Genomic DNA, 27,512 nt, shown 5'->3' on the forward strand with positions numbered 1-27,512 from the left:
TTCTGTTGCAGTGAGTCCGTTGAAGTACTGGTGGTTGTTAAAAATGTTTTAGGATATTATGCGGATGATTTCGTCAACAGGTATGTTAGTAAATAGGGATACATCACAACTAGCAAGGACAACATTACTGAAGTTGATATCGCAATTTAGGATTTCTTCAACAAAAGAGAAAGAGTCTTTGATGATGAGGTTGCTTGTAGTAAAGGGTTTTAGGAGTGGGATGAAAAACTTTGCTAGTTTATACGAATAGTGATTAATGGAGGAAAGAATGGGCCTGATAGAGATGTTATATTTATGTATTTTAGGAAGATCATACAATATACCTATTCGTGAACCAGTGTGGGTAAAGTTCTTTGTAAGTTTCTTTGCCGAAAGATTTAGCATCTTTCAACATTTCTTAATAAAGACTTCACTTGATGTTCTCGTTGTAAAGTGACTTTAACTGGATCTCCATTAAGAGGTTGAAACTTTGTAGTGTCAAATAAGAGTGTGTGCATTTTCTTTATGTAGTCGTCTTTGTTAAGTATAACGATGCCATTTCCTTTGTCAGGTTTAGTGATGAGGATACTTCTATCGTTTTTTAAATTATTTAAAATGTTGAAGTCTTATTGTGAATATAGGAAAGGTGGTGGGCTGTATCTTCGGAAACCTGAGTGGGCAATGTCTTTTAATTTGCATTTGAAATTCAAGAAAACAAACGCAACATCAACATATCCAAGATCTCAAACTTTTCCGTCTCACATCCAAACATGACAACAACATCCCAATCGACCCTGATAAAGTGGTGTTCAACTTCTCAAACCGCCTCATTACTGACAGAGAGAAAGAAATCCTTTCAAAAGGCTTAAACCTTTTCATCCCACTGAAAAAGTTAAACATTTGCACCTTGCTTACGCCCTTTGAAAAACTCTACAACCGTCTCAAACGAGAACCTGTTAATGAATCATCCGGATTTTTTCCTCTCTTTGCTGATATATTCATGTCCTTTCACGAACAATCCTGGCTTAATAAATGTCCTTCTTCATTCAAATCACAACTTTACCGACGCTACGTTGACGACTGTTATTTTTACTTTTTCATTCGTCCGATCACGTCCCTCTCTTTCTTGACTATTTGAACCGACAACACCCTAACATCACATTCACAGCTGAAGTCAAACAAAACAGTAAGTTCTCATTTTTTGACATTGATATGTCTCGCACTTATATTCCACTTCCGTCTACCGCAAACCTACTTTCACTGGCCTCTTCATCCACCTTCCACAAACTTTCACTTCTCTTCACATCTTCAACCTTTGTTCTACTTACGAAAATTTTCATACACAACTCGAATTTACCAGAAAGTCACTGACCAAAAACGGTTTTCCTTCACGTATAATTGACCAAATCACACGTCGCTTCCTTAACAACACCTTCGCCCCCAAACCACCTGTCTTGACTGCTCACAAAATGCCCATCTATTTTTGTGTTCCTTTCACCGGCATACACTCCCTCCAAATTCGCACACAAATCAATAGCCTTTGTGCTGCAGCTTTCCCACATATATCTATTACATTTGTTTTCCGCCCTTCCCAACGTATCTCTTCTTTTTTCCCCTTTAAGGACAAAATTCCCAAACCTCTGAGATCTGGTGTAGTCTATTTATTCAGGTGTCGAAGCTGCAACGCCTCGTATGTGGGTCAAATCACACGTCATCTACACACCAGATTTTCGGAGCACTTGGGAATATCCCCCCATACAGGCAACTAAGTTTCTCATCATGTGTTATCAAGCATTTTTGCTAACATTAACGCAACTGGACACACCCCCAACTTAGACGACTTTAAAATAATCTCCTCTTCTAACGATTCTTACGAACTCTCCATTCATGAAAGCCTTCTAATCAATAAATGCAAGCCTTCACTTAATGTGCAAGGAAACTCCGTTCCACTTAATCTCTTTTAATTTCTCTTTATTTTACTTTCTAACTTCCTTATCATATATTCATCTGTCACGGCCTCCTTTAGTAGTAATTTAACACCTTTTTGTAAATATAATATCATGTCTTAACGTCCTATTTATATTTGTCTGAAGATGTCTTGAGTAAAGACGAAACGTTACAATAAATTTAATTTCACAATTTGTTTTTTGGTCTATTTCTATGGCTCTAATCAGAACTTTATGTTGGGCATTCACTTTTATTACACGAATTCGATTTTCGCTCGGCAAGTCTCTCGCTACTATTAATCTACTTAATTATGGGGTTGATTTAATGATATACATTGTTTCAAATTGTGCTATTAATGCTGTCTTTATGAAAAATAAACTGTGCAAATAGATTTTTGTTCTTTTTATTAATAATTGGGGAACACACCAGATTGTTCGGGGTATCTTGGCTGTAAAGTTTTCAAGTTGTATTTATCATGACCACTAACTCTGGCTTGTGTGCATTGTGCATAACTATTTGAATGTGGATGTGTAAAAGGTAAAGAATTATGTTGAGAGACATGTTGTATTGGAAATGAAGTACGCTGCATCATTGACTTCAGCATTGCTAATCCGTTAGCAATAAAGCCTGTCAGCTGCTCTATGCTGGTAGGTAGTCGTGCCAAGTGTTGTGAATGCTCCTGATCCATTTCATCAATTTTTCTAGCATTCTTTTCTTCATTTGCACCTCTTCTCGTGCCAATATTATTAGTTTTGCATAAAGCAAATTTTCTTTTCTTTAGTTCAGACTCCTGCACTTCTTTAGAGGTCTCCATTTTGTCTCTTTCTTGTGAGATATCGCTCTCAAAGATTGTTGATGATATACAACTCAAATAAGTGAAGATGAATTTATTGAGTCAACTGTTATGCTTGCAGACTCAAATCCAGCATTTATTGTGGATGTGGCAGGGGATCTTCCCCACAGAGCTTCACAAACTTTGAAATACAAAAGAACTACCCTTCCATGTCCATTTTTCGTTCCAATATCGATGGCTGCTCTGAATTTGGACTGTATTGCCTTGAGTTTGGTGGTTATTATTACTCTGGTAATATCTTCTTTGTTGTGTGGAAAATCCTTTCCGATATCCTTGGCGTTTTCTTCAGATGGATATTGCGATTTAAATAAATAAAGTATATCAGAGTACTTGCTCTGACAAGATTCCCAGTCGATGTTCTCAGGGTTTGTTTAACCTTGTACTCCTCCGTAAATTTAAGGAGAAGCTCGACCTCATCATCAGTCCAATTATAACATTCGACTTTACCTTTTCCTTTGGTGGAGCATTTATTTGACTTGGCAATTCTAATTTTTATTCAAACTCACGAAATCAAACAAACAGAGAGCCCCACGATGCCAAAGGTAAACAGATGTTTCTAAATAGCGCCAAAATTTGGATGCTGCAAAAGCTTGATGAATCTATTGTTACAAGTAAATGCGCATGCTCGGTGCTTATTTTCCTCCGTTTTTGCGTATACGTGTGGACAGGTGCAGTATGAAAATTACTGACTAAAACAACTAAAGCTAAGTTTTTCTGGATGCAATGAGGACAACCAAATAAAATTGAATTATTGAAAGGTATTACCAAAATGGGATTAGTTGTTATAAAACATTATACTTGTTTATCAGTAGCGTAGCTAGCCCGCATGTTTTGGTCCGCTATGTAAATTTTAGAATATTAACATTATATTAATTTATTTAGAAATCAACTGTTTTTACAGTAAGTGAACACAGAAAAATTAACATAGCAGGACCAAATTTGCGAGCTGGCAACAATCTTTTTAGACCATATCTTCCCTTAGTTTTCAAATTAGATTGGACGCTTTGAAAATATGATTTCTGAATAATGAATGAAGGGGTGTGTGTGTGTGTGTAGGGAGGGAGGGGGGGTTAATCGTCTCAAAGCTTTTAAAATAACATGTTAAATATGTTAAGTGTCTATTGCATCGTGTTTTATGTGTAAACGTTAAGTCAATCAGTATTGTTATTAACTCCTGCAAGAACAATTCAACTGCAATTTAGATGAAGTTCTTCCCTAACACTCATGGCACTCGCCCCTGACAACATATTAGAATTATTCACAGGGTGTATCCTTAAAAAGTGTATGTAAATAAATACCTAATGGTTACCTGTTTTGGTGGAGACAAAATTTTATCCAAATCAAGATATAGTTTTTTAAGGCATTTATTCAATAGATGTCGATCGAAGTTCGTTTGCTCATTGAAGATCTCCAAAATCTTTTTAGACTTTGCGAAGGGATCTGGATATTTTACGTGGTTTGAAGAAATTTTTTTTAATTCGAATGAAGGTATTTCTAGAAGACAACCCAGTCCATTCCATTCAGTTGCAACTTTCTGACTAATTTTTTCGATTTCCTCAGGTGTAAGTTTGGTGTATCTATGCTCATCTAAAGTGGAGTAACAAAAACATGTAACACCAATTTTGTTACACCACATGAGAACAAAAATTTGGCGTCAGAATGAGAAAAGAAAAGGTGCAATAACCCACCGTTGCATGGAAACGTTTGCCCTATGGTTAATTTACACTAACCCAAACCGTATGAATAGATAGTGTTTGTAAGAAAATTGCTAAAACTGAGCACTTTCCTAACTAAAGCTAAGACTTCGTCATTCATAATGATAAACAAGTAGATGTTTCCCTTGTCTTCCTTCAGTGTTTTCATACACCTCCTATTCTTTAGTTTTTCTCAACGCTTCTTACTATGTACATAACTGATAGTTGCCTTAACCCTATCTACGTAGGCCCTGTTAAAATGAGATAGGAACGAAGTCAAACCGGGATAAAATTCAGAATTTGTTGCATGTTTCCATGGGACCGTCACGAAATCACGAAAAATCCTCATTCGCGTTAATGCCTCCTTTGCAGGCTAATTTTACGCTTGCTAGCCATTTTGCTTTAGTAATTTGCTTTTGTGCGCATGCGTTTAGGCCATTTCAGACCGGTCAAACATTAATTTGAGTATACATTGATGCCGGTTTCAATTCATACCGTTCTGAACTCAGTTGGATCGGTTCAGCAGGCGGTACGACTTCAGACAGCTCAGAGTCATTTTCGTAACGGTCCCATGTAAACATCTACTATAAATAATACTATGACAAACACAAGGAGGTACCGCGGTTTGACGTCGTTCCGGTCTCATGTAAACAGGGCCTTACTCTATGCTATGTCTACCTTTTATTTTTGAAACTTGTTCTTCTTGTGTGTTTTTCATTTACATACATACATGCATTCTGTGAATAATATTCACTCCTTATTTCTATGGAGCAATGTCAACAGCATTTAAGACAATCTTGCTGCTTAGAAAACACGAGTAATATTTTGCATATCACGTGGTATCTAGAAACTATGAACATTGTGTACATAGTCACAGCCACAGTGTGGTAGATATACAGTAGAGCCACTCCATTGATTTTTCGTGCAACGCATATCTTATCACGCATGTGATTACCATAGTGGCAGCCAATCAATTGCTTTTTTTGACCAATAGGAATGATAAAATGGCTAACAGCAGCAAATAATCTAATTAAATATACAGCAGCAAGTTGCACACGGTATGAAACTACTGTATATTCCCCATACTGTTCACATCTCTATCATATATTTTCATACGGCAATGACTGTTTTGACTTCAAAAATTTTCGAGTATTGATGTGTTTTTAGGGCAGTTTCGTCACACGACTATCTTTTTAAGTCGCTTAGAAATAACAGTCAATAGGTAAATGATAAAAGTTACTTCTAGTTAATGATTTTGGAGTCACTTAAAAAGAATTGGCTTAGCTATATCACGGGGTAGCTAATTTAAACATTCAATCAGATACAAAGTTGAATATGGTGCGAAATTTCACTTTTATTGTGCACGAATCTTGAAAAAATACACTTTGTTACCAGTTTCATTATTTTTCATCAACTTTGTATAGCGAGAATCGTTGTTAGAAATACACAAAGAACATAACGTTTTAATGATTGTTTCATCCACATTATTCAGTATTCACATTTTCTAAAGTCGATTATAATTGGCTATAGAAGCTAGCAACTATGTAACTAACAGAACCACTCCCATTTATAACAAAATGAAAAAAGATATTTTATCATAAAATTGCCAAAAGTATACTCGAAATTTTTCAGGCAAAAACAGTCAACGCTATATAAGAATATATAATAGAGCTTTGACAATGTACGCATTGTTTACAGTTTGTGCCGCATGACATACGAAAATATAACTGGCGAAGGTGGTGGATTCTAATCAAATTCATAAAAACCATGTATTATAGATTGTAAAAATACACTTTGAGATACTTCTCGATTGTAATTAGTCGTTTGCAGTGCACTTTATCTATGATCATAAAATAACAGATAGGATTTTTAGATTTGTCTATATGTAAGTAATGCTACATATCGATCAATTTGTGATCAAGCTGAGACGACACAAAGAAAATTGTAGTTTTGTAGATCAATTTTCGGAGCATAGTCGAGACCAAGTAGTTGTTAAGTGTCAGTCATCTGAATTAAGAATAAAGTTGCTCAAAAGAAGTTAGCTTCAAAACTAGAGGATGTACAACAGATCGCTATATGCAATGGAAGCTAGCGACTTTCAAGAAAAAACCATTAAAACGCCTTTTAATTATATCACATTCCCATTCAATGTAAACAAATTATTCATATCGTACCTTCCTATATTGTATCATATTTCGTAACACTAATCATTTCGTACTTAAGACAGCATTTTCTTAATGTAGAAACATGTTTGCTTATAAAAAATCATCATTTTTTTCAAATGTTTTTAAAATTTGCTGCTACTCAGAAACTTTGGTAAAAGTTTCATACTTATGCTATTGCATACATTTTGTACAAAAACAGTTTAAAATTCGATATTTCATTATTGACATTATTGTCTGTCCTCTGTTCTGTTGTATGCTCATTGCTCCACGTCATTTTCAAATTTGAAAACTATGTGTAAAATGTATGTAATATCAAACGAAATGTCTTTCTAGTGTGGAAACATTGCTTCTATAAAAAACTTTTCTGCTAGATGCTTCATCCAGTCTTAATTTGAGATCAGTGCATGAAACCCACACAAAGAAAATTACAGTAACATAGTGGTTAGCCACAAATGCGCAGCAGCTACCCACAAAACCCATTTTGCATTCTGAGTTTCAGACATTGCACCGCATGCAGGATAAGTACAAACATTTATGTTGCCACGCAATATTACTGTGATTTTATTTGAATCAAAACTGTAAATCATGCAATTATTGTAATGAAACTAACATTGATACAAATAAAGAAAGACTTAGAAAGGATCATACTGTTATTGACATGCAATGATATTTGTTGATTTCTTACCTTTATATAAATATTCAGATGACTTTAATTTTGAAAAAGGTGGGCTTTCACGATCAAACTAAAACATTATTGAAATGTACATTCTACTATCGATAAAACAAATTAATATTATCATAACAAGTACAAGTATTTAAAATCATAAACTTCGTGTGTTGTTACATTTATAAACATTCATCAATTTTAACGCCTTAACTTTAAATCATCTGAAAATAAAGAAATAAACTACGGCTGTCGTACATCTTTTTATCAGTGCTTTTCACGTCAATGCTATTTAAGTGCTGGTGCTAGTTAAAATTGTGCATTTTCAAATTAGACTTACTCATGGTACTTCTTTTTTGGTTTTAAAAAGTTAATTTTTCTTTCACCGTTAGGAAGTTTCTTTCATTTTTGCTGTGATAACACAAGACGTTATACGTAAGGAGTATACTTAGTACTTATTTCCAATAGCTTTTCGCAAATTCAAAAGTTTTGGTACAAAAATTCAGACAAATTGTAATGGTAAAGGTCTGAAAATTCCGCTGGATTTTTAAAACTATATACCATGTACGCGACTTTTAGCCTAGCTATATAACACTACAAAACTGAGTTCATATATTGATTTTATATATTATCGAATTGGTGGCATCGGTGATTTAGTTTCGGAATGCATTAATCTGTTTCTTTGTTTCTTATATCAAATTGACAAAAACCATTCTCACATTTCACGAATAAAACAAGTTCAAAACGTATATTTATAGAACACTTGCAAGTTGGAATGTTTTGCTACATAGATCGGTTGAGTATGTGAAATACTATACCACAATACTCGCATTAAGGCAAACACAGAAATGACAATTATCGTACGATAATTTGTAGTTCTTTGCCTGAAAATTTCTCTTTAAACAGAAACAATGCTAAGTTGAAGTAAAATCACTATTTTACAATCGCATGACGGCTTAGTTTGGCAAGATGTCGAAATATCGAACAATCTATGAATCAACCGTTACAAGTACGTCAACTATAAAACTACAGTGAAAGCGGAAGTTGCGTCAAAGAACATTCCGATAGATTTTTTCTTTCATAACTTATTTTAGTTACAATCTAGCTACTGCATTATACGTTTTATGACGATAAATGCAAGTGTGGAGAAATTTTTGGCAAAAAAAACAAGATATATGTTCCCAAATGTTAAATAAATACCTGTTTTGTGGGAGCCAAAATTTCATCCAAATCAAGATATATTTCTCCAAGGTATTTCTTTAATAAATGTCGATCGAAATCTGTTCGTTCATTAAAGATCTTCAAAATCCTTTGAGCCTTTGCGGAGGGATTTGGAAAACTTTTGTGGTTAACAAAAATTTCATGACGTTGTTCTAAAGGTATTTCTAGAAGACGACCCAGTGTAGTCCAATCAGTTGCAACTTTCTGACTAATTTTTTCAATTTCCTCTGATGAAAGTTTAGTGTAACGAAGATCAACTGAAACGGATCAACAAACAACATATATAAACACAAACCTTTTACACATTATCACCACAAAAATTTAAACGTAGAGTTGTAAGTAATAAGATGCATAGTTAATCTTCCAACAGCAAAAATTTGAATTGCAAATGTGAACTTAACACCTAGAAGCAACACCTTCAATTAATAAAATCAGTAGAAGTAAAGAAGTAAAAGTTTCAATCATTTTAAACGTTATTTCGTCATGTGTTATATCATATGTTACAAAACATTAATATCATATGTTAAAACTTCTACAGATTAATGTTTTACTAATATACAAAACTCTACAAAAGTTCGAGAAATTTTGTTTCTCGTCTACACAAATGTCAATGCAAGCTAGCTAATGATCTTGTGGTCACCTACAAGAATTGGGTAAGCTATGTGACGGCGTAGCTAATTTAAACATTCAATCAGACATAAAGTTGAATATGGTGCAAAATTTCACTTTTATTGCGCAGGAATCTTTAAAAAATATACTATGTTACCAGTTTCATTATTTTTCATCAACTTTGTAGGGCGAGAATCGTTGTTAGAAATACACAAAGCACATAACGTTTCAACGATCTTTTCCGTCAACACTATTCAGTATTCACATTTTCTAAAGTCGATTATGATTGACTATAGAAGCTAGCAACTATATAGCTAAGAGAACCACTGCCATTTATTACAAAATGAAAAAAGATATTCGTATCATAAAATTGCCAAAAGAATACTCGAAATTTTTTAAGCAAAAACAGTCAACACTATATAAGAATATATGATAGAACTGTGACAATGTATGCAATGTTTACAGTTTGTACCACGTGACATACGAAAATATAAGTGGCGAAAGTGGTGGACTGTGTAATATAGATTGTAAAAATACAGTTTCAGATATTCCTCGATTGTAATTAGTCGATTGCAGTGCAGTTTATCTGTAATCATAAAATAACAGATAGGATCTTTAGAATTGTCTGTATGTAATAAGTACTACACATGGATCAATTTGTCAGTAAGCTAAGATGACACATGAAAGAATGTTATATGCAGTGCGGTGATTGAAATTAAATGAAGATATGATTTTCGTACTTTACTGGACAATTTAAGCAATTTTCTAAAAAAATTCAGGTGACTCAAATTCAAATTAATTTCAAATTAATTTCAAACACCGCACTGATATAACATTCTTTGATATGACATTCCTTTCACGGGAAAACATCAGCCCAACAAATTGACCTGCTCTCCACTGTGTGACTTCATAGATCAGTTGGTTAGAGCACTGTACCGGCATCGCAGTGGTCATGGGCTCGAATCCCGTTGAATTGTTTTAGGATTATGAGACAATTGCTTAAATTGTCTAGCAAAGTGCGAAGATCATATCTTCATTTAACTAAGATGACACAGTGAAAATTTTAGTTTTGTAGATCAATTTTCGGAGCAGAGTCGAGACCAAGTAATTGTTAAGTGTCAGTCTTCTGAATTAAGAATAAAGTTGCTCGTAAAGAGGTAGATTCAAAACTAGAGGATTAAAACAAATTGCTAGATGCAATGGAAGCTACCGCCTTTCAAGATAAAACCATTTAAAATTTAAAACCATTTAAAACCATTTAAAATTATATCACATTCCCAGTCAATGTAAACAATTTATTCTACGTACTTTCCTATACTGCATCATATTTCGTAACACTAATCATTTCGTACTGAAGATGGCATTTTTTTCATGTAGAAACATGTTTGCTTATAAAAAATCATCGTTTTCTTAAATGATTTTTAAACTTGCTGCTACTCAGAAACTATTGTAAAAGTTTCATACCTATGCCATTGCATACAGTTAGTACAAAAAAGTTTAAAATTCGATATTTCATTATTGACATTATTGTCTGTCCTCTGTTCTGTTGTATGCTCATTGCTCCACGTCATTTTCAAATTTGAAAACTATGTGTAAAATGTATGTAATATCAAACGAAATGTCTTTCTAGTGTGGAAACATTGCTTCTATAAAAAACTTTTCTGCTAGATGCTTGATCCAGTCTTAATTTGAGATCAGTGCATGAAACCCACACAAAGAATATTACAGTAACATAGTGGTTAGCCACAAATGCGCAGCAGCTACCCACAAAACCCATTTTGCATTCTGAGTTTCAGACATTGCACCGCATGCAGGATAAGTACAAACATTTATGTTGCCACGCAATATTACTGTGATTTTATTTGAATCAAAACTGTAAATCATGCAATTATTGTAATGAAACTAACATTGATACAAATAAAGAAAGACTTAGAAAGGATCATACTGTTATTGACATGCAATGATATTTGTTGATTTCTTACCTTTATATGAATATTCAGATGACTTTAATTTTGAAAAAGGTGGGCTTTCACGATCAAACTAAAACAATATTGAAATGTACGTTCTACTATCGATAAAACAAATTAATATTATCATAACAAGTACAAGTATTTAAAATCATAAACTTCGTGTGTTGTTACATTTATAAACATGCATCTTTTTTTACGTCTTGCCATTAAACCATCTCAAAATAAAGAAATAAACTACGGCTGTCGTACATCTTTTTATCAGTGCTTTTCACGTCAATACTAGTTAAGTGCTGGTGCTAGTTAAAATTGTGCATTTTCAAATTAGACTTACTCATGGTACTTCTTTTTTTGGTTTTAAAAATTTAATTTTTCTTTCACCGTTAGGAAGTTTCTTTCATTTTTGCTGTGATAACACAAGACGTTATACGTAAGGAGTATACTTAGTACTTATTTCCAATAGCTTTTCAAATTCAAAAGTTTTGGTACAAAATTCAGACAAATTGTAATGGTAAAGGTCTGAAAATTCCGCTGGATTTTTAAAACTATATACCATGTAAGCGACTTTTAGCCTAGCTATATAACACTACAAAACTGAGTTCATATATTGATTTTATATATTATCGAATTGGTGGCATCGGTGATTTAGTTTCGGAATGCATTAATCTGTTTCTTTGTTTCTTATATCAAATTGACAAAAACCATTCTCACATTTCACGAATAAAACAAGTTCAAAACGTATATTTATAGAACACTTGCAAGTTGGAATGTTTTGCTACATAGATCGGTTGAGTATGTGAAATACTATACCACAATACTCGCATTAAGGCAAACACAGAAATGACAATTATCGTACGATAATTTGTAGTTCTTTGCCTGAAAATTTCTCTTTAAACAGAAACAATGCTAAGTTGAAGTAAAATCACTATTTTACAATCGCATGACGGCTTAGTTTGGCAAGATGTCGAAATATCGAACAATCTATGAATCAACCGTTAAAAGTACGTCAACTATAAAACTACAGTGAAAGCGGAAGTTGCGTCACAGAACATTCCGATCGATTTTTTCTTTCATAACTTATTTTAGCTACAATCTAGCTACTGCATTATACGTTTTATGACGATAAATGCAAGTGTGGAGAAATTTTTGGCAAAAAAAACAAGATATATGTTCCCAAATATGAAATAAATACCAGTTTTGTGGGAGCCAAAATTTCATCCAAATCAAGATATATTTCTCCAAGGTATTTCTTTAATAAATGTCGATCGAAATCTGTTCGTTCATTAAAGATCTTCAAAATCCTTTTAGCCTTTGCGGAGGGATTTCGAAAACTTTTGTGGTTAACAAAAATTTCATGACGTTGTTCAAAAGGTATTTCTAGAAGAGCACCCAGTGTATTCCAATCAGTTGCAACTTTCTGACTAATTTTTTCAATTTCCTCTGATGAAAGTTTAGTGTAACGAAGATCAACTGAAACGGATCAACAAACAACATATATAAACACAAACCTTTTACACATTATCACCACAAAAATTTAAACGTAGAGTTGTAAGTAATAAGATGCATAGTTAATCTTCCAACAGCAAAAATTTGAATTGCAAATGTGAACTTAACACCTAGAAGCAACACCTTCAATTAATAAAATCAGTAGAAGTAAAGAAGTAAAAGTTTCAATCATTTTAAACGTTATTTCGTCATGTGTTATATCATATGTTACAAAACATTAATATCATATGTTAAAAACTTCTACAGATTAATGTTTTACTAATATACAAAACTCTACAAAAGTTCGAGAAATTTTGTTTCTCGTCTACACAAATGTCAATGCAAGCTAGCTAATGATCTTGTGGTCACCTACAAGAATTGGGTAAGCTATGTGACGGCGTAGCTAATTTAAACATTCAATCAGACATAAAGTTGAATATGGTGCAAAATTTCACTTTTATTGCGCAGGAATCTTTAAAAAATATACTATGTTACCAGTTTCATTATTTTTCATCAACTTTGTAGGGCGAGAATCGTTGTTAGAAATACACAAAGCACATAACGTTTCAACGATCTTTTCCGTCAACACTATTCAGTATTCACATTTTCTAAAGTCGATTATGATTGACTATAGAAGCTAGCAACTATATAGCTAAGAGAACCACTGCCATTTATTACAAAATGAAAAAAGATATTCGTATCATAAAATTGCCAAAAGAATACTCGAAATTTTTAAGCAAAACAGTCAACACTATATAAGAATATATGATAGAACTGTGACAATGTATGCAATGTTTACAGTTTGTACCACGTGACATACGAAAATATAAGTGGCGAAAGTGGTGGACTGTGTAATATAGATTGTAAAAATACAGTTTCAGATATTCCTCGATTGTAATTAGTCGATTGCAGTGCAGTTTATCTGTAATCATAAAATAACAGATAGGATTTTTAGAATTGTCTGTATGTAATAAGTACTACACATGGATCAATTTGTCAGTAAGCTAAGATGACACATGAAAGAATGTTATATGCAGTGCGGTGATTGAAATTAAATGAAGATATGATTTTCGTACTTTGCTGGACAATTTAAGCAATTTTCTAAAAAAATTCAGGTGACTCAAATACAAATTAATTTCAAATTAATTTCAAACACCGCACTGATATAACATTCTTTGATATGACATTCCTTTCACGGGAAAACATCAGCCCAACAAATTGACCTGCTCTCCACTGTGTGACTTCATAGATCAGTTGGTTAGAGCACTGTACCGGCATCGCAGTGGTCATGGGCTCGAATCCCGTTGAATTGTTTTAGGATTATGAGACAATTGCTTAAATTGTCTAGCAAAGTGCGAAGATCATATCTTCATTTAACTAAGATGACACAGTGAAAATTTTAGTTTTGTAGATCAATTTTCGGAGCAGAGTCGAGACCAAGTAATTGTTAAGTGTCAGTCTTCTGAATTAAGAATAAAGTTGCTCGTAAAGAGGTAGATTCAAAACTAGAGGATTAAAACAAATTGCTAGATGCAATGGAAGCTACCGCCTTTCAAGATAAAACCATTTAAAATTTAAAACCATTTAAAACCATTTAAAATTATATCACATTCCCAGTCAATGTAAACAATTTATTCTACGTACTTTCCTATACTGCATCATATTTCGTAACACTAATCATTTCGTACTGAAGATGGCATTTTTTTCATGTAGAAACATGTTTGCTTATAAAAAATCATCGTTTTCTTAAATGATTTTTAAACTTGCTGCTACTCAGAAACTATTGTAAAAGTTTCATACCTATGCCATTGCATACAGTTAGTACAAAAAAAGTTTAAAATTCGATATTTCATTATTGACATTATTGTCTGTCCTCTGTTCTGTTGTATGCTCATTGCTCCACGTCATTTTCAAATTTGAAAACTATGTGTAAAATGTATGTAATATCAAACGAAATGTCTTTCTAGTGTGGAAACATTGCTTCTATAAAAAACTTTTCTGCTAGATGCTTGATCCAGTCTTAATTTGAGATCAGTGCATGAAACCCACACAAAGAATATTACAGTAACATAGTGGTTAGCCACAAATGCGCAGCAGCTACCCACAAAACCCATTTTGCATTCTGAGTTTCAGACATTGCACCGCATGCAGGATAAGTACAAACATTTATGTTGCCACGCAATATTACTGTGATTTTATTTGAATCAAAACTGTAAATCATGCAATTATTGTAATGAAACTAACATTGATACAAATAAAGAAAGACTTAGAAAGGATCATACTGTTATTGACATGCAATGATATTTGTTGATTTCTTACCTTTATATGAATATTCAGATGACTTTAATTTTGAAAAAGGTGGGCTTTCACGATCAAACTAAAACAATATTGAAATGTACGTTCTACTATCGATAAAACAAATTAATATTATCATAACAAGTACAAGTATTTAAAATCATAAACTTCGTGTGTTGTTACATTTATAAACATGCATCTTTTTTTACGTCTTGCCATTAAACCATCTCAAAATAAAGAAATAAACTACGGCTGTCGTACATCTTTTTATCAGTGCTTTTCACGTCAATACAATTTAAGTGCTGGTGCTAGTTAAAATTGTGCATTTTCAAATTAGACTTACTCATGGTACTTCTTTTTTTGGTTTTAAAAATTTAATTTTTCTTTCACCGTTAGGAAGTTTCTTTCATTTTTGCTGTGATAACACAAGACGTTATACGTAAGGAGTATACTTAGTACTTATTTCCAATAGCTTTTCGCAAATTCAAAAGTTTTGGTACAAAAATTCAGACAAATTGTAATGGTAAAGGTCTGAAAATTCCGCTGGATTTTTAAAACTATATACCATGTACGCGACTTTTAGCCTAGCTATATAACACTACAAAACTGAGTTCATATATTGATTTTATATATTATCGAATTGGTGGCATCGGTGATTTAGTTTCGGAATGCATTAATCTGTTTCTTTGTTTCTTATATCAAATTGACAAAAACCATTCTCACATTTCACCAATAAAACAAGTTCAAAACGTATATTTATAGAACACTTGCAAGTTGGAATGTTTTGCTACATAGATCGGTTGAGTATGTGAAATACTATACCACAATACTCGCATTAAGGCAAACACAGAAATGACAATTATCGTACGATAATTTGTAGTTCTTTGCCTGAAAATTTCTCTTTAAACAGAAACAATGCTAAGTTGAAGTAAAATCACTATTTTACAATCGCATGACGGCTTAGTTTGGCAAGATGTCGAACTATCGAACAATCTATGAATCAACCGTTAAAAGTACGTCAACTATAAAACTACAGTGAAAGCGGAAGTTGCGTCAAAGAACATTCCGATCGATTTTTTCTTTCATAACTTATTTTAGCTACAATCTAGCTACTGCATTATACGTTTTATGACGATAAATGCAAGTGTGGAGAAATTTTTGGCAAAAAAAAACAAGATATATGTTCCCAAATATTAAATAAATACCTGTTTTGTGGGAGCCAAAATTTCATCCAAATCAAGATATATTTCTCCAAGGTATTTCTTTAATAAATGTCGATCGAAATCTGTTCGTTCATTAAAGATCTTCAAAATCCTTTTAGCCTTTGCGGAGGGATTTGGAAAACTTTCGTGGTTAACAAAAATTTCATGACGTTGTTTAAAAGGTATTTCAAGAAGATAAGCCAGTTCATACCAATCAGTTGCAACTTTCTGACTAATTTTTTCAATTTCCTCTGATGAAAGTTTAGTGTAACGAAGATCAACTGAAACGGATCAACAAACAACATATATAAACACAAACCTTTTACACATTATCACCACAAAAACTTAAACGTAGAGTTGTAAGTAATAAGATGCATAGTTAATCTTCCAACAGCAAAAATTTGAATTGCAAATGTGAACTTAACACCTAGAAGCAACACCTTCAATTAATAAAATCAGTAGAAGTAAAGAAGTAAAAGTTTCAATCATTTTAAACGTTATTTCGTCATGTGTTATATCATATGTTACAAAACATTAATATCATATGTTAAAAACTTCTACAGATTAATGTTTTACTAATATACAAAACTCTACAAAGTTCGAGATTTTGTTTCTCGTCTACACAAATGTCAATGCAAGCTAGCTAATGATCTTGTGGTCACCTACAAGAATTGGGTAAGCTATGTGACGGCGTAGCTAATTTAAACATTCAATCAGACATAAAGTTGAATATGGTGCAAAATTTCACTTTTATTGCGCAGGAATCTTTAAAAAATATACTATGTTACCAGTTTCATTATTTTTCATCAACTTTGTAGGGCGAGAATCGTTGTTAGAAATACACAAAGCACATAACGTTTCAACGATCTTTTCCGTCAACACTATTCAGTATTCACATTTTCTAAAGTCGATTATGATTGACTATAGAAGCTGGCAACTATATAGCTAAGAGAACCACTGCCATTTATTGCAAAATGAAAAAAGATATTCGTATCATAAAATTGCCAAAAGAATACTCGAAATTTTTTAAGCAAAAACAGTCAACACTATATAAGAATATATGATAGAACTGTGACAATGTATGCAATGTTTACAGTTTGTACCACGTGACATACGAAAATACAAGTGGCGAAAGTGGTGGACTGTGTAATATAGATTGTAAAAATACAGTTTCAGATATTCCTCGATTGTAATTAGTCGATTGCAGTGCAGTTTATCTGTAATCATAAAATAACAGATAGGATTTTTAGAATTGTCTGTATGTAATAAGTACTACACATGGATCAATTTGTCAGTAAGCTAAGATGACACATGAAAGAATGTTATATGCAGTGCGGTGATTGAAATTAAATGAAGATATGATTTTCGTACTTTACTGGACAATTTAAGCAATTTTCTAAAAAAATTCAGGTGACTCAAATTCAAATTAATTTCAAATTAATTTCAAACACCGCACTGATATAACATTCTTTGATATGACATTCCTTTCACGGGAAAACATCAGCCCAACAAATTGACCTGCTCTCCACTGTGTGACTTCATAGATCAGTTGGTTAGAGCACTGTACCGGCATCGCAGTGGTCATGGGCTCGAATCCCGTTGAATTGTTTTAGGATTATGAGACAATTGCTTAAATTGTCTAGCAAAGTGCGAAGATCATATCTTCATTTAACTAAGATGACACAGTGAAAATTTTAGTTTTGTAGATCAATTTTCGGAGCAGAGTCGAGACCAAGTAATTGTTAAGTGTCAGTCTTCTGAATTAAGAATAAAGTTGCTCGTAAAGAGGTAGATTCAAAACTAGAGGATTAAAACAAATTGCTAGATGCAATGGAAGCTACCGCCTTTCAAGATAAAACCATTTAAAATTTAAAACCATTTAAAACCATTTAAAATTATATCACATTCCCAGTCAATGTAAACAATTTATTCTACGTACTTTCCTATACTGCATCATATTTCGTAACACTAATCATTTCGTACTGAAGATGGCATTTTTTTTCATGTAGAAACATGTTTGCTTATAAAAAATCATCGTTTTCTTAAATGATTTTTAAACTTGCTGCTACTCAGAAACTATTGTAAAAGTTTCATACCTATGCCATTGCATACAGTTAGTACAAAAAAAGTTTAAAATTCGATATTTCATTATTGATATTATTGTCTGTCCTCTGTTCTGTTGTATGCTCATTGCTCCCCGTCATTTTCAAATTTGAAACTATATGTAAAATGTATATAATATGAAACGAAATTTTTTCTATTTTGGAAACATTGCTTCTATAACAAGCAACAAACACTTTATTTCTCAAATCATGCATTTTTTTATAGTCCGAATGTTTAAAAGCCATTCGTCATATTGCCATGTCTATTTCTTATAAAAATGCACAATGTATGATTTCCTCGCCCACATGCGTAAAATTTCAACAGTAAATGATTACATGTATCTCTTTTTGTTGCTTTGCCATAAATCATCTAGAGAAAATAGGCAACAAAAAATCCAAGCATAAATGTTCCACTTGTCCTCTTTTAGTGGATCTCCTTTGTTTTCCTCTGTACACATCACTCACTGACACTTCCCTCTGCCCTCTACTAACATACTCTACTTTATTTTCACCTATGCATCTGTATGTTGTGTCATAGCACTTAAACACTCGTCGCTTTGCTTATGTTGAATAGTTTATCCGATGTTTACATTCAAATACTTATGATTTATGAGTAACAAAGCGTGAGTTTTACTTGCCATCAATATTAGATGTGCGACGCTCGTTGCTGGCTTCACTTGTTCCCCCAGAAAAATATGAATACAACGTTCCCATTGCAAGATCTATCAAATCGAAAAATGGTAAATAAAGCAACAATAAATATTAAAACATCGCTTGTGAAGTGTCAAAGACCTTGTGAAAATTTTTACGACTTATGCTTAATAGTAAAAATATGTTTTACGTGAATCACATTCAATGATTTGTTATATAAAAATGAGCATGCACCACTCTTATTGACTTTCGAAATCAGGTTTTTCACCGTCTCTAAATTCCTTTTTGTCACTGTTTATCCCCAGGTTCAAATACAATTCTTTGAAAGACATAAAGTCAGTACATTTAAAGATGAGTTAAGCTAAAACAATCAAATGCATAAGAGTTGCTCCGATTTCCCCAATGTACAATGACTTTTGATAGTAAATGTGCATTTTACACAAAAAGGAGAGAAACAATAAATGAGTAAAATTAAAAAAGTATAATTTTACTCATTTATACAAACATATCTGATACGATTAGAGGCAAGCTCACCTGAAGTTAATCGAAAGTTCTGCTTATTGTGAGCTGTGTATAAGACTTTTTACGTATGATTTGAACGTATTAAAGTTAAAGTTTTGAGAAAATATTTCAATTGTCTAAATTATTTTTATTTTATAGCGAAAGATATAGTAGGTGCCATTGGTGTAAGTCCAGTTCGGAAATACAATGTCATTGTTAAGTGTCAAAGATGGCGTCATTTGATTTTACTATAAATGCATAAAATATTTTACATAATATAATCAACATCTAAATATTCATCATAATGTAATCAGCAAATGATTTTTAACCATGGTTTCAATACACAAAAAATAGGCACGCAGTGCTTAAATGTGTGTGGCCTGTCAAGTAAATGGACACAAAATGAAGTAGTTTCACAACCGTAGTTCAAATAATAACTCATACATAATATTATTAATATCAAACATTTTTGAGATTTAAAAATGTGTTTTGTGCTCGCTGTTTTACATCCCAATGATTTATACATAAACTTCTAGTCAATGTAGAAGAGATAAATGGGTCAGAAGCCTATGCATGATTATGGCGCATACAATAACTTTGAAGAAGATGACTGCCAAGCAAGCGCAGTTTGTTAAATTCATTTATGGTCCAAAAACTACATAAATCTTTAAAAATACGTGCACAATTAGCTATCAGCTTATAGTTGACAAATTGAACTAGTTATTTAGTTGAACAACAGTAAAATTCATTTCCGAAATTTTCTTTGCAGACGTTCGCTGGGAAATGACGTTTACGAAAATCATTAAAAATTTAGGCGAATCGGGAAAAGTAAAACTTTTTTATTTTTCTTAAACGCCTTCTTTACTAAATTGTTTTTTTCTTGATAAATTTAAACCTCTTACAACGTTAAAGTGTAAGTTTATTAGAAATAGCTATAATGCTAAAATCACGATTTGCGTGAAAACGAGGCTGAAGGCCCCAAAACTTGCCCATATAACATCAATTTTTGAAATCAATGCCTAAATATTGACCTATTTTAGTTCAATGGATTTACGGCATTATAAATTGTTTACATTCCTTTTTCCGAAGAAATGTATTTAAAGAAAAAAAATGCCCTTTTTCCTGTTGGACAACCTATTTTCAGCCTTTTAAACCGCCTTTTGGTGCTCCCTTTAAATACCCTTTTTTAATATATCCTTCTCGATACCTTTTCCATACCCTTTTTAATACTCCCTTTTCGCACTTAGTTCATTCATATATTGTAGATACTTTAAGCTAAGATCATGAAGTGGAACCTGCTGTTTGTACTTTTAAGTATATAACGAAACTATGAAGTGTGAATCTTGGAAACTGGCTTTGCTTTTAATTACAATACCGTAAAACATCGCAAAGTTAGTCAAAGGTTACACCAAGTGAGCTATGTCTCGGAAGAAGAGCGAGAACAAGATTGAACGTGTGAAGACCTTCTATGGCAGAATGGGTGATGGAAAGATTGATACCCAAAGAGAAAAAGACTTGGCAGTTCAAGATAGGCGATGTTATTATGGTTTTAGGTTACAGAAAGAATACAAACAAACCATCGTAGATTTGAGGAGTTGCATATGAAAAATTAAGATCAGTTACTAACACAGTTGAAGTTGGCAGTATTCAGTGGAAACAAAATGACATGTTGATCAAATGGCTAAATATAATAATACTATTATAATCATACAACATAATTTATATCTACAAATATCTATATACCTTTAGCATCCCCTTTTTACATATTAAATTCATTTGAACATTAAACATATGGACAAAATCAAAAAAGGGTATTGCACAAACAAAGTCGCTGCAAGTATGGTTGCCTAAACTACATACAGGAATACACATTTAGTTTTAAGGAGAGTACACAAGTCAGTCAGAATGGTAATAATCAAGAAATTAAATACTACAGATTTATTGCTTAACTGCTTTCAGTAGAATGTGAACCTCGTGACTTGAACATGTTTATCATCAATTGATCAAATTATGATCTAGCCTGCAATTGCATCGCCAAATATATGACCATCGGTAGACAAACATTCATAACTTAATCTACAAATAATAGCATATATATTCATAAATATAATTTAATTCATATTTACACAGTGGGAGTCTTATTATTGTCGTAAAGAGTGTGGTTTTCCACATTTACTTATTACTGTACTGGTAAAACTTCAGCATAGGTGGTATAAATAATACACAACAGCTGTCATAGAGATTGTTTAAACATACTAAATGATATCTTGCAAATGCAGATTGAGCAGTCACATAAATTTTATATACAATTTACTAACTTGCCTAAAATGCTAAACACAACAATTCTTAGTGACTATCATGATTCATTCATTTGACTTATCGCTTAAGTTAGGCAAAAAGTAGGCCAATGAACACACACAATTTATAAAACACATTGAATAAGTAAGCCTCCAGATGATGCCAATTGTGCAAAATTTGTCTAGGTCAGGCGAAATGAATATATACCTGTCAAATAGCTGGATCATCTAGTGAAGTTAAGCAAAAGTTGGCTTCTCTCGGTCTATCAACAGCAGAGCTATTACTAAATTAATAACTGACTGGTCTGTAAACCAAATAACAATTAACTTACAAGTTTTTTGTCTTGGCATCTTTATAGTATAAAAGCTAACTGAGATCAACTTAGGAATTTCACTATTGGCAAGTGCCTTAGTTGCCTACCCCTTGATCCGCCCATGACTTTGATTTTAAAAAAGTAAACAAAAATTGAGTTGGAAATTAACTATATAAGTATGCTCGCATTGAGGTCATTTAAATAAGAGAAATGTCCCAATTTGGCTTGTAAACAGATTAAATGGGACCCGCGAGTAGTTTATTATGATTCACTTTGTTTTGTCAAACAACTTAAAGCACTTAACATGTAAAATTTCGATCAATGAATCATCACAGAACTAGATCGATATGGTCGCGCAAATTGCGATTGTACTTATTTACATAAGCGTCCACAGCAAGCGATAAAAATTATGTTGGAGAATATTAAGGCTTTAAGCTATCTAGTCGTGCAATTTGTCGTACAATTACGAGGTATAACCAAAGTACGTGGTAATATATTTAATATTTGGGAATACGCTAACACTTCCGGCATTCTTTGAATTTTAGGCGAGTCGCCGACGCCAAACATTTATTGCATTTATACTTTCTAGTCCGTAATAATACATCCAGATTAATTATAATACAATCAAATAAATATGATTAAAATTCGACTTACATTGCAAACAATTTGTTGTAAACACTACACTGCGCTGTTGTTATAAAATGTTTCAAGAATAGTTCTGACCTTTTCCCTTGCTCTTTTCATTATAAAAACCATTTAAGTAAACTTACCCTAGTAAATGTTGTCAAAATTCATGTTTTATGACTAAATCACAGAACTTGCACATTCAAATTGACGACGAGAAGATCAACACAACGCTAATTCTATCCAGAGCCCTCAATATGTAAGAGTTGGGACCGCAGAGTTGGTGAATTATGAGTTCTGTGGTTGGTAGGGACACGTTTGTTCTCTGCATTCTGCATGATGATTGGGTAAATACGGTCACGTGGGTCTCTCGCCGCCATTTTTGTTCCGAGAGCGCAATAGAAAACTATAGTTTACAAAGAGTTAAATTACAAAATGTTCGGTTTTATGTTGTGCGTTTAATGGAAGCAACGAAGGATATAAAACGTACGGCCTGGTGGCAAACACAGTAGCGAAGTGGCTCTGTGCAATTAAGAGGAAAGATTTCAATCGCACTTACTCTACCAGATTGCATTCCAGTCGCGTATGTCAAAGTATTTTTCATGGAATTTTGATTTTTTTTTATATATTTATGATAAATATTAGTGTATCTATGCGTACAATCCACGTAGAATGCATATAGACCTTTCAGCTTCTCAGGAATGCCATATGTATTTTGTTCTGTTGTTACATTTTGAAAATAAAATTGAATTTTGTTTAATGCAATGATTGATTACTTTTTTCAATTTTATTTTTACTAAATAAGTTATTACATGCATGTAAAGAATACAAGGTCATCCTAAAGGGACACTATATATATTCTCTATGTTAACTCTTTACTGCAGTTTGCACACATAGAATTTCATATTGAAGTACAGTGAGATAATTTCTATTGTGTCAGATTAAAGCAGGTGTTAGCTTACTTCTTCATTAAAAACTTTTTTAGTGATATTAAGATCAAGCATATCAATATCATAAAACAGGCATATGAACAATCTGAAAGATAAGAATGTCACGAGGGATGTGTGAGGTGGTACACAGGCAGTTTTATGGGAGTATGGTGTATCTTCCAAACTTGTTTCCAATGAAGTGCCAGGCGGGAAACGGATTCTCAATATAAATATTAGAGCCCAACGAATAATTTTAAACAAATTCATAAGCAATTTGGTTTTATGAAATTTATTAAAAGAGTGACGTCTCGTCTTTACTCAAGACATCTTCAGACTAATTAGGAAGTTAACAAGAATATAGATATATATAGAGCTATTTACATAGTTTGAGGTATCATATTACTGTGAATGTGTAGGTGTGTTGTCATGTAAGTGTGATGTAAGTGTGATTTATTGTTAGGGTGAGGAGTTGAGACTAGAAAAGCTTAAGAGGGATGGAGCTGCCTTGGGTGTTAAGTAAAGGTTTTAGTTTGGAGATGAGGAGGCTTTTGTGTATCATGAGGTCAAATGTGTCGGAGCAGGATGAGATGATTTTAAAATTGTCTGGCGAAGCAGGGTGATTGGAGGAGTTACTATGAGAAAGAATACTTGACATTAATGTGTTAGTGTAGCGTTTTCCAGTCAAAGGAAAACTAACAAAACTTACCCTGACCTCAATGTTCAAGTTTTTAAATTCAATACAATATTTAGTTTATAATACGCTCGGACGCTCCTCATTAAATTATCTTATTTCCTTTTATTGTTGTAATTTATGTATCATATTACTTTTATATAAACCTTGTATCACCTATTATTTCACTCATACTGAAGATGGCATCATGAGATGTCGAAACATGTCTATTTTCAAAAAAGTTGTCGTTTATATTAAATGTGTATTGGCAATAGTGCTTTTACGAAATTATGGTAAATGATAATTGACCTTACCTGAGATTAAGTGTAACTGTAAATACAACGTATAAATCATCATTAGTCAAATGATGGAGACAGCAATGGCTCTCACATAATGATTTTTAAGAAAATAGTTTTCTTTGGACATTTATCTTATACCAGTATGCTTTTGTGTATAATGTAAGCATTAAATAGTAATTTTTGATTGCTCTTCGAAATTCTAATTTTTTACCATTCTTAGAAATTGTAATTTTTGATTGTTCCTAGAAATCATATGTAAAGCAAAAGTAGGGAAAATTGTATATTGGGCGGTTCATATTCATATATGCATGATTTGTTGTCTTGAATTCTTTTGAAATTCATTGTTTTTAACGAATTATATGACATGAATATGTGAAAATCATACGCACCTTTTGATTATCAATCTCTCTAAGCCCAAGTCTTTAGATGTATCATAATAAAATAATGAGAGTTTTACCCATAAATTTGCTTTGATGTAACCCTTTGTTGCATATTGTTTCCAATTGTAAACTTTATACCTCCCTGCATGCATTATAACCGTAAAAGGAGTAAATTATTTACAATTTGTTCAGGTCTAGTTGTGTTTGCGTTTATTGTGTAGATAGCTAACTTGTGCTAAGGGTATTTTCATCGTCTAAGATTGTCAAACACAAAGTGACTGTTGGAATTTTCAGTTAGTATTTTGTAGGTGTTTGTAAATGGGAGTATTTTTCGAGGGTTGTGGTAGCTGTAGCAGGCTAAAATGGTAAAAACACAGGCTAAAAACTTGTGTTCTACACTATACTAATTACAGGAACTAGCTTTATGATAAATTGGACAGTATATTTATGCTATGTTACAAGTGAAAATTCAGTGCAGTATTATAAACATACTTTAGGCATTCGATCTTGCCGAATACGAATGTTTTATCCCCACCTGCATGCACCCCATCTTTAATCTTACTTCCCCAAACTCATGCGTGAGAAACAGGAAATCCTACAAAAAACAGCTTTAGTTTAAATTGAAACGCTCAGCTCAGCAGGTGTCAAATAAAAACAAGCGTTGACAAAAGATTAAAAAATACAGTCACCAAAGTGAACGAACGATGTGAAATTAGACATAAATATACAGAAAGAGAAAAAAAGATTAAATTTCCAATCCTTAATTAGTCTTAGTAAACGGAAAAAAGTTTTGCTGTTCATGCTTATTTTTACAGAATGAACGTTAATACATAATCAACTTATTAGTGATTTTTTCATTGACATTTTCAAATGTTGAACTTTATATGCGCCGAATGCATTAAAGACAAAAGAAAATGAGATAAAATTTCTCTAAAAGACTGCAAAAACCATAATTTGTATACGCACAAGATCGTACATTAGTATTGCAATGACTTATATGCTAGCATTGGAGTAAAAAGAATGGAATACAATACTTCATTGGTATTCTCCATTTCTCAAAGTAAGTATTTTTTACGTTATTTTTGTCATTAATTTTGCCGGCAGTATATTGTAAGCTGACATTATCTTTTATTATCTTATTGTATAGAAATTCTTATCAAGAATAAATAATATACTTGAATAAAGTCCTCGGAAAAATGATGAGGAATGGACAATATTCTTGAATAAATTCCTCCGAACAATTAACAAGAATGGGCAATCAAGTCCTCAGAACAATGATCAAGGATGGGACAGTATATACTTTAATGACTTTAGAAAACACGAGACTTCTTTTGTCCATCAATCCGTCTACATCACATACTACGATCGCAATTAGAACATGTTGCTCTCAAGTAATGCTTCCATCAGCTCAACTTTTATGTCCATAAACAAGTCCCTGTCCTATTGGAATATGACCGAAGTTACTAGACTATTGGACTATGGCAGTTCAAAACGTTACTATCCTGGGTATTATATCTAACTAAGATACGATTCCAACTGGTTAATCCGCCAATCATAAAGACATGCGAACTATATACGACGATATATCAATAATATCATGGTAAGAATAATTATCTTAAACTATTTACAACAGCAAAAAACCCGCAAATCCTCAAAGTCACTATCAATAGTTTTTCTTGCTTTGCAGATGATTAAAACCACGTCATAATCGACCAGCCAAATTTCTACATTAATTAATTAGAAAATTTTCCTAATAAAAACATGGAAGTTTTCAGCATGCAAAACAAAACCAAAAGTCCTAATTTTCTGACCATCTGTCGATGTTTCCGCTTTCATGCCGTAGACGACATGCACAGCTGTAAGAAATGGCCAATCTGGCTTCTGTGCTTGCCGTCGTCCACACGAAACCGGGGATGTTTGTCAGGTAGCAAGAAAGTTGGATACGATGGATGTACCATCAACGACAAAAATTGTTTTTGGATTCTGAATGATTTCACGTGCTCAGCATCCGTTAACTTCATGGTAATAAAGGAAAGAAAGATTCATCGTCCTTTCCTTAAACTTGGCAACGAATTTCTCGAAAACCGTGAGTTTACATTATGCTTTGTACGTAGTTTAGCCTGCTAACAGGCCATGTCTTTTTACAGAAAGGGCAAAAGCCACAACAAATCCTGGTGCGCACTATATTCCACTATAGGGCTATTTTTTCAGTGCAGGTATAAAATTAAATACACATTTTCATAGTAGTTTTTTCCCTGCATTTAAAAAATAGCCTTCATTAAGAGGTTTTAAAAGTTTTCAGTTTAACTCGAAAAATTATTTGTGTTCGGTGCCCATTAGTAAAATTTGTGTCTTAATTAGTAAACGTGAAGTTGCATCAGCGGTTATTAGCCTGTTATTGACATGCATTTGTGTCGGTTCTACTCGATTTATCTTCGTTAACCTCTTTGTGAATATACTGCTTTAAGAAGCTACGTATGCTTTAGGTTTTATGCATAAGCAACTCACAAGAGCCCATAATATTCAAGACCAGACTTTCAAGCTGCGTGTTATATCGGATTCACTCTTCGTTTGCTGTAAGTAAAGACTTCATTTGTTTTTTTAATTGCCTTTGTTCAGTCTCTTCAGATAATTAATGTTTATTAAATTCAGAGCTTAAGTCTA

At 32.8% G+C, this 27,512-nt stretch overlaps 1 protein-coding gene and 1 long non-coding RNA gene across 4 annotated transcripts in view; both read right to left on the reverse strand.

Moving 5' to 3' along the window:
* Positions 1–27,512, reverse strand: part of LOC124449811 (serine/threonine-protein kinase/endoribonuclease IRE1-like) — a 97,793-nt gene that overhangs the window by 38,423 nt on the left and 31,858 nt on the right. The window contains exons 1-8 of one of the 3 annotated variants that reach the window (XM_047000717.1): positions 22,717–22,847; positions 21,286–21,411; positions 18,822–18,905; positions 16,085–16,362; positions 14,904–14,961; positions 12,292–12,569; positions 11,115–11,172; positions 4,089–4,366 (exon numbers count right to left, since the gene is read on the reverse strand). In XM_047000717.1, coding sequence (XP_046856673.1) covers positions 4,089–4,366; positions 11,115–11,172; positions 12,292–12,569; positions 14,904–14,961; positions 16,085–16,362; positions 18,822–18,905; positions 21,286–21,331 — 1,080 coding nt within the window. In that variant the 5' untranslated portion in view covers positions 21,332–21,411; positions 22,717–22,847. Of the gene's footprint in view, positions 1–4,088; positions 4,367–11,114; positions 11,173–12,291; positions 12,570–14,903; positions 14,962–16,084; positions 16,363–18,821; positions 18,906–21,285; positions 21,412–22,716; positions 22,848–27,512 lie in introns of those variants that run through there. The other 2 variants (XM_047000718.1, XM_047000716.1) reach the window with 2 other exon arrangements.
* LOC124449812 lies at positions 21,895–24,619 on the reverse strand. Its single transcript, XR_006949608.1, has 3 exons — positions 24,545–24,619; positions 22,626–22,629; positions 21,895–21,910 (listed from the first exon to the last, which is right to left on the reverse strand). It is a non-coding gene; the product is annotated as an uncharacterized LOC124449812 (long non-coding RNA).

Source organism: Xenia sp. Carnegie-2017, unplaced genomic scaffold (assembly GCF_021976095.1).
Source record: "Xenia sp. Carnegie-2017 unplaced genomic scaffold, XeniaSp_v1 HiC_scaffold_23, whole genome shotgun sequence".
Classification (NCBI taxonomy): domain Eukaryota; kingdom Metazoa; phylum Cnidaria; class Anthozoa; order Malacalcyonacea; family Xeniidae; genus Xenia; species Xenia sp. Carnegie-2017.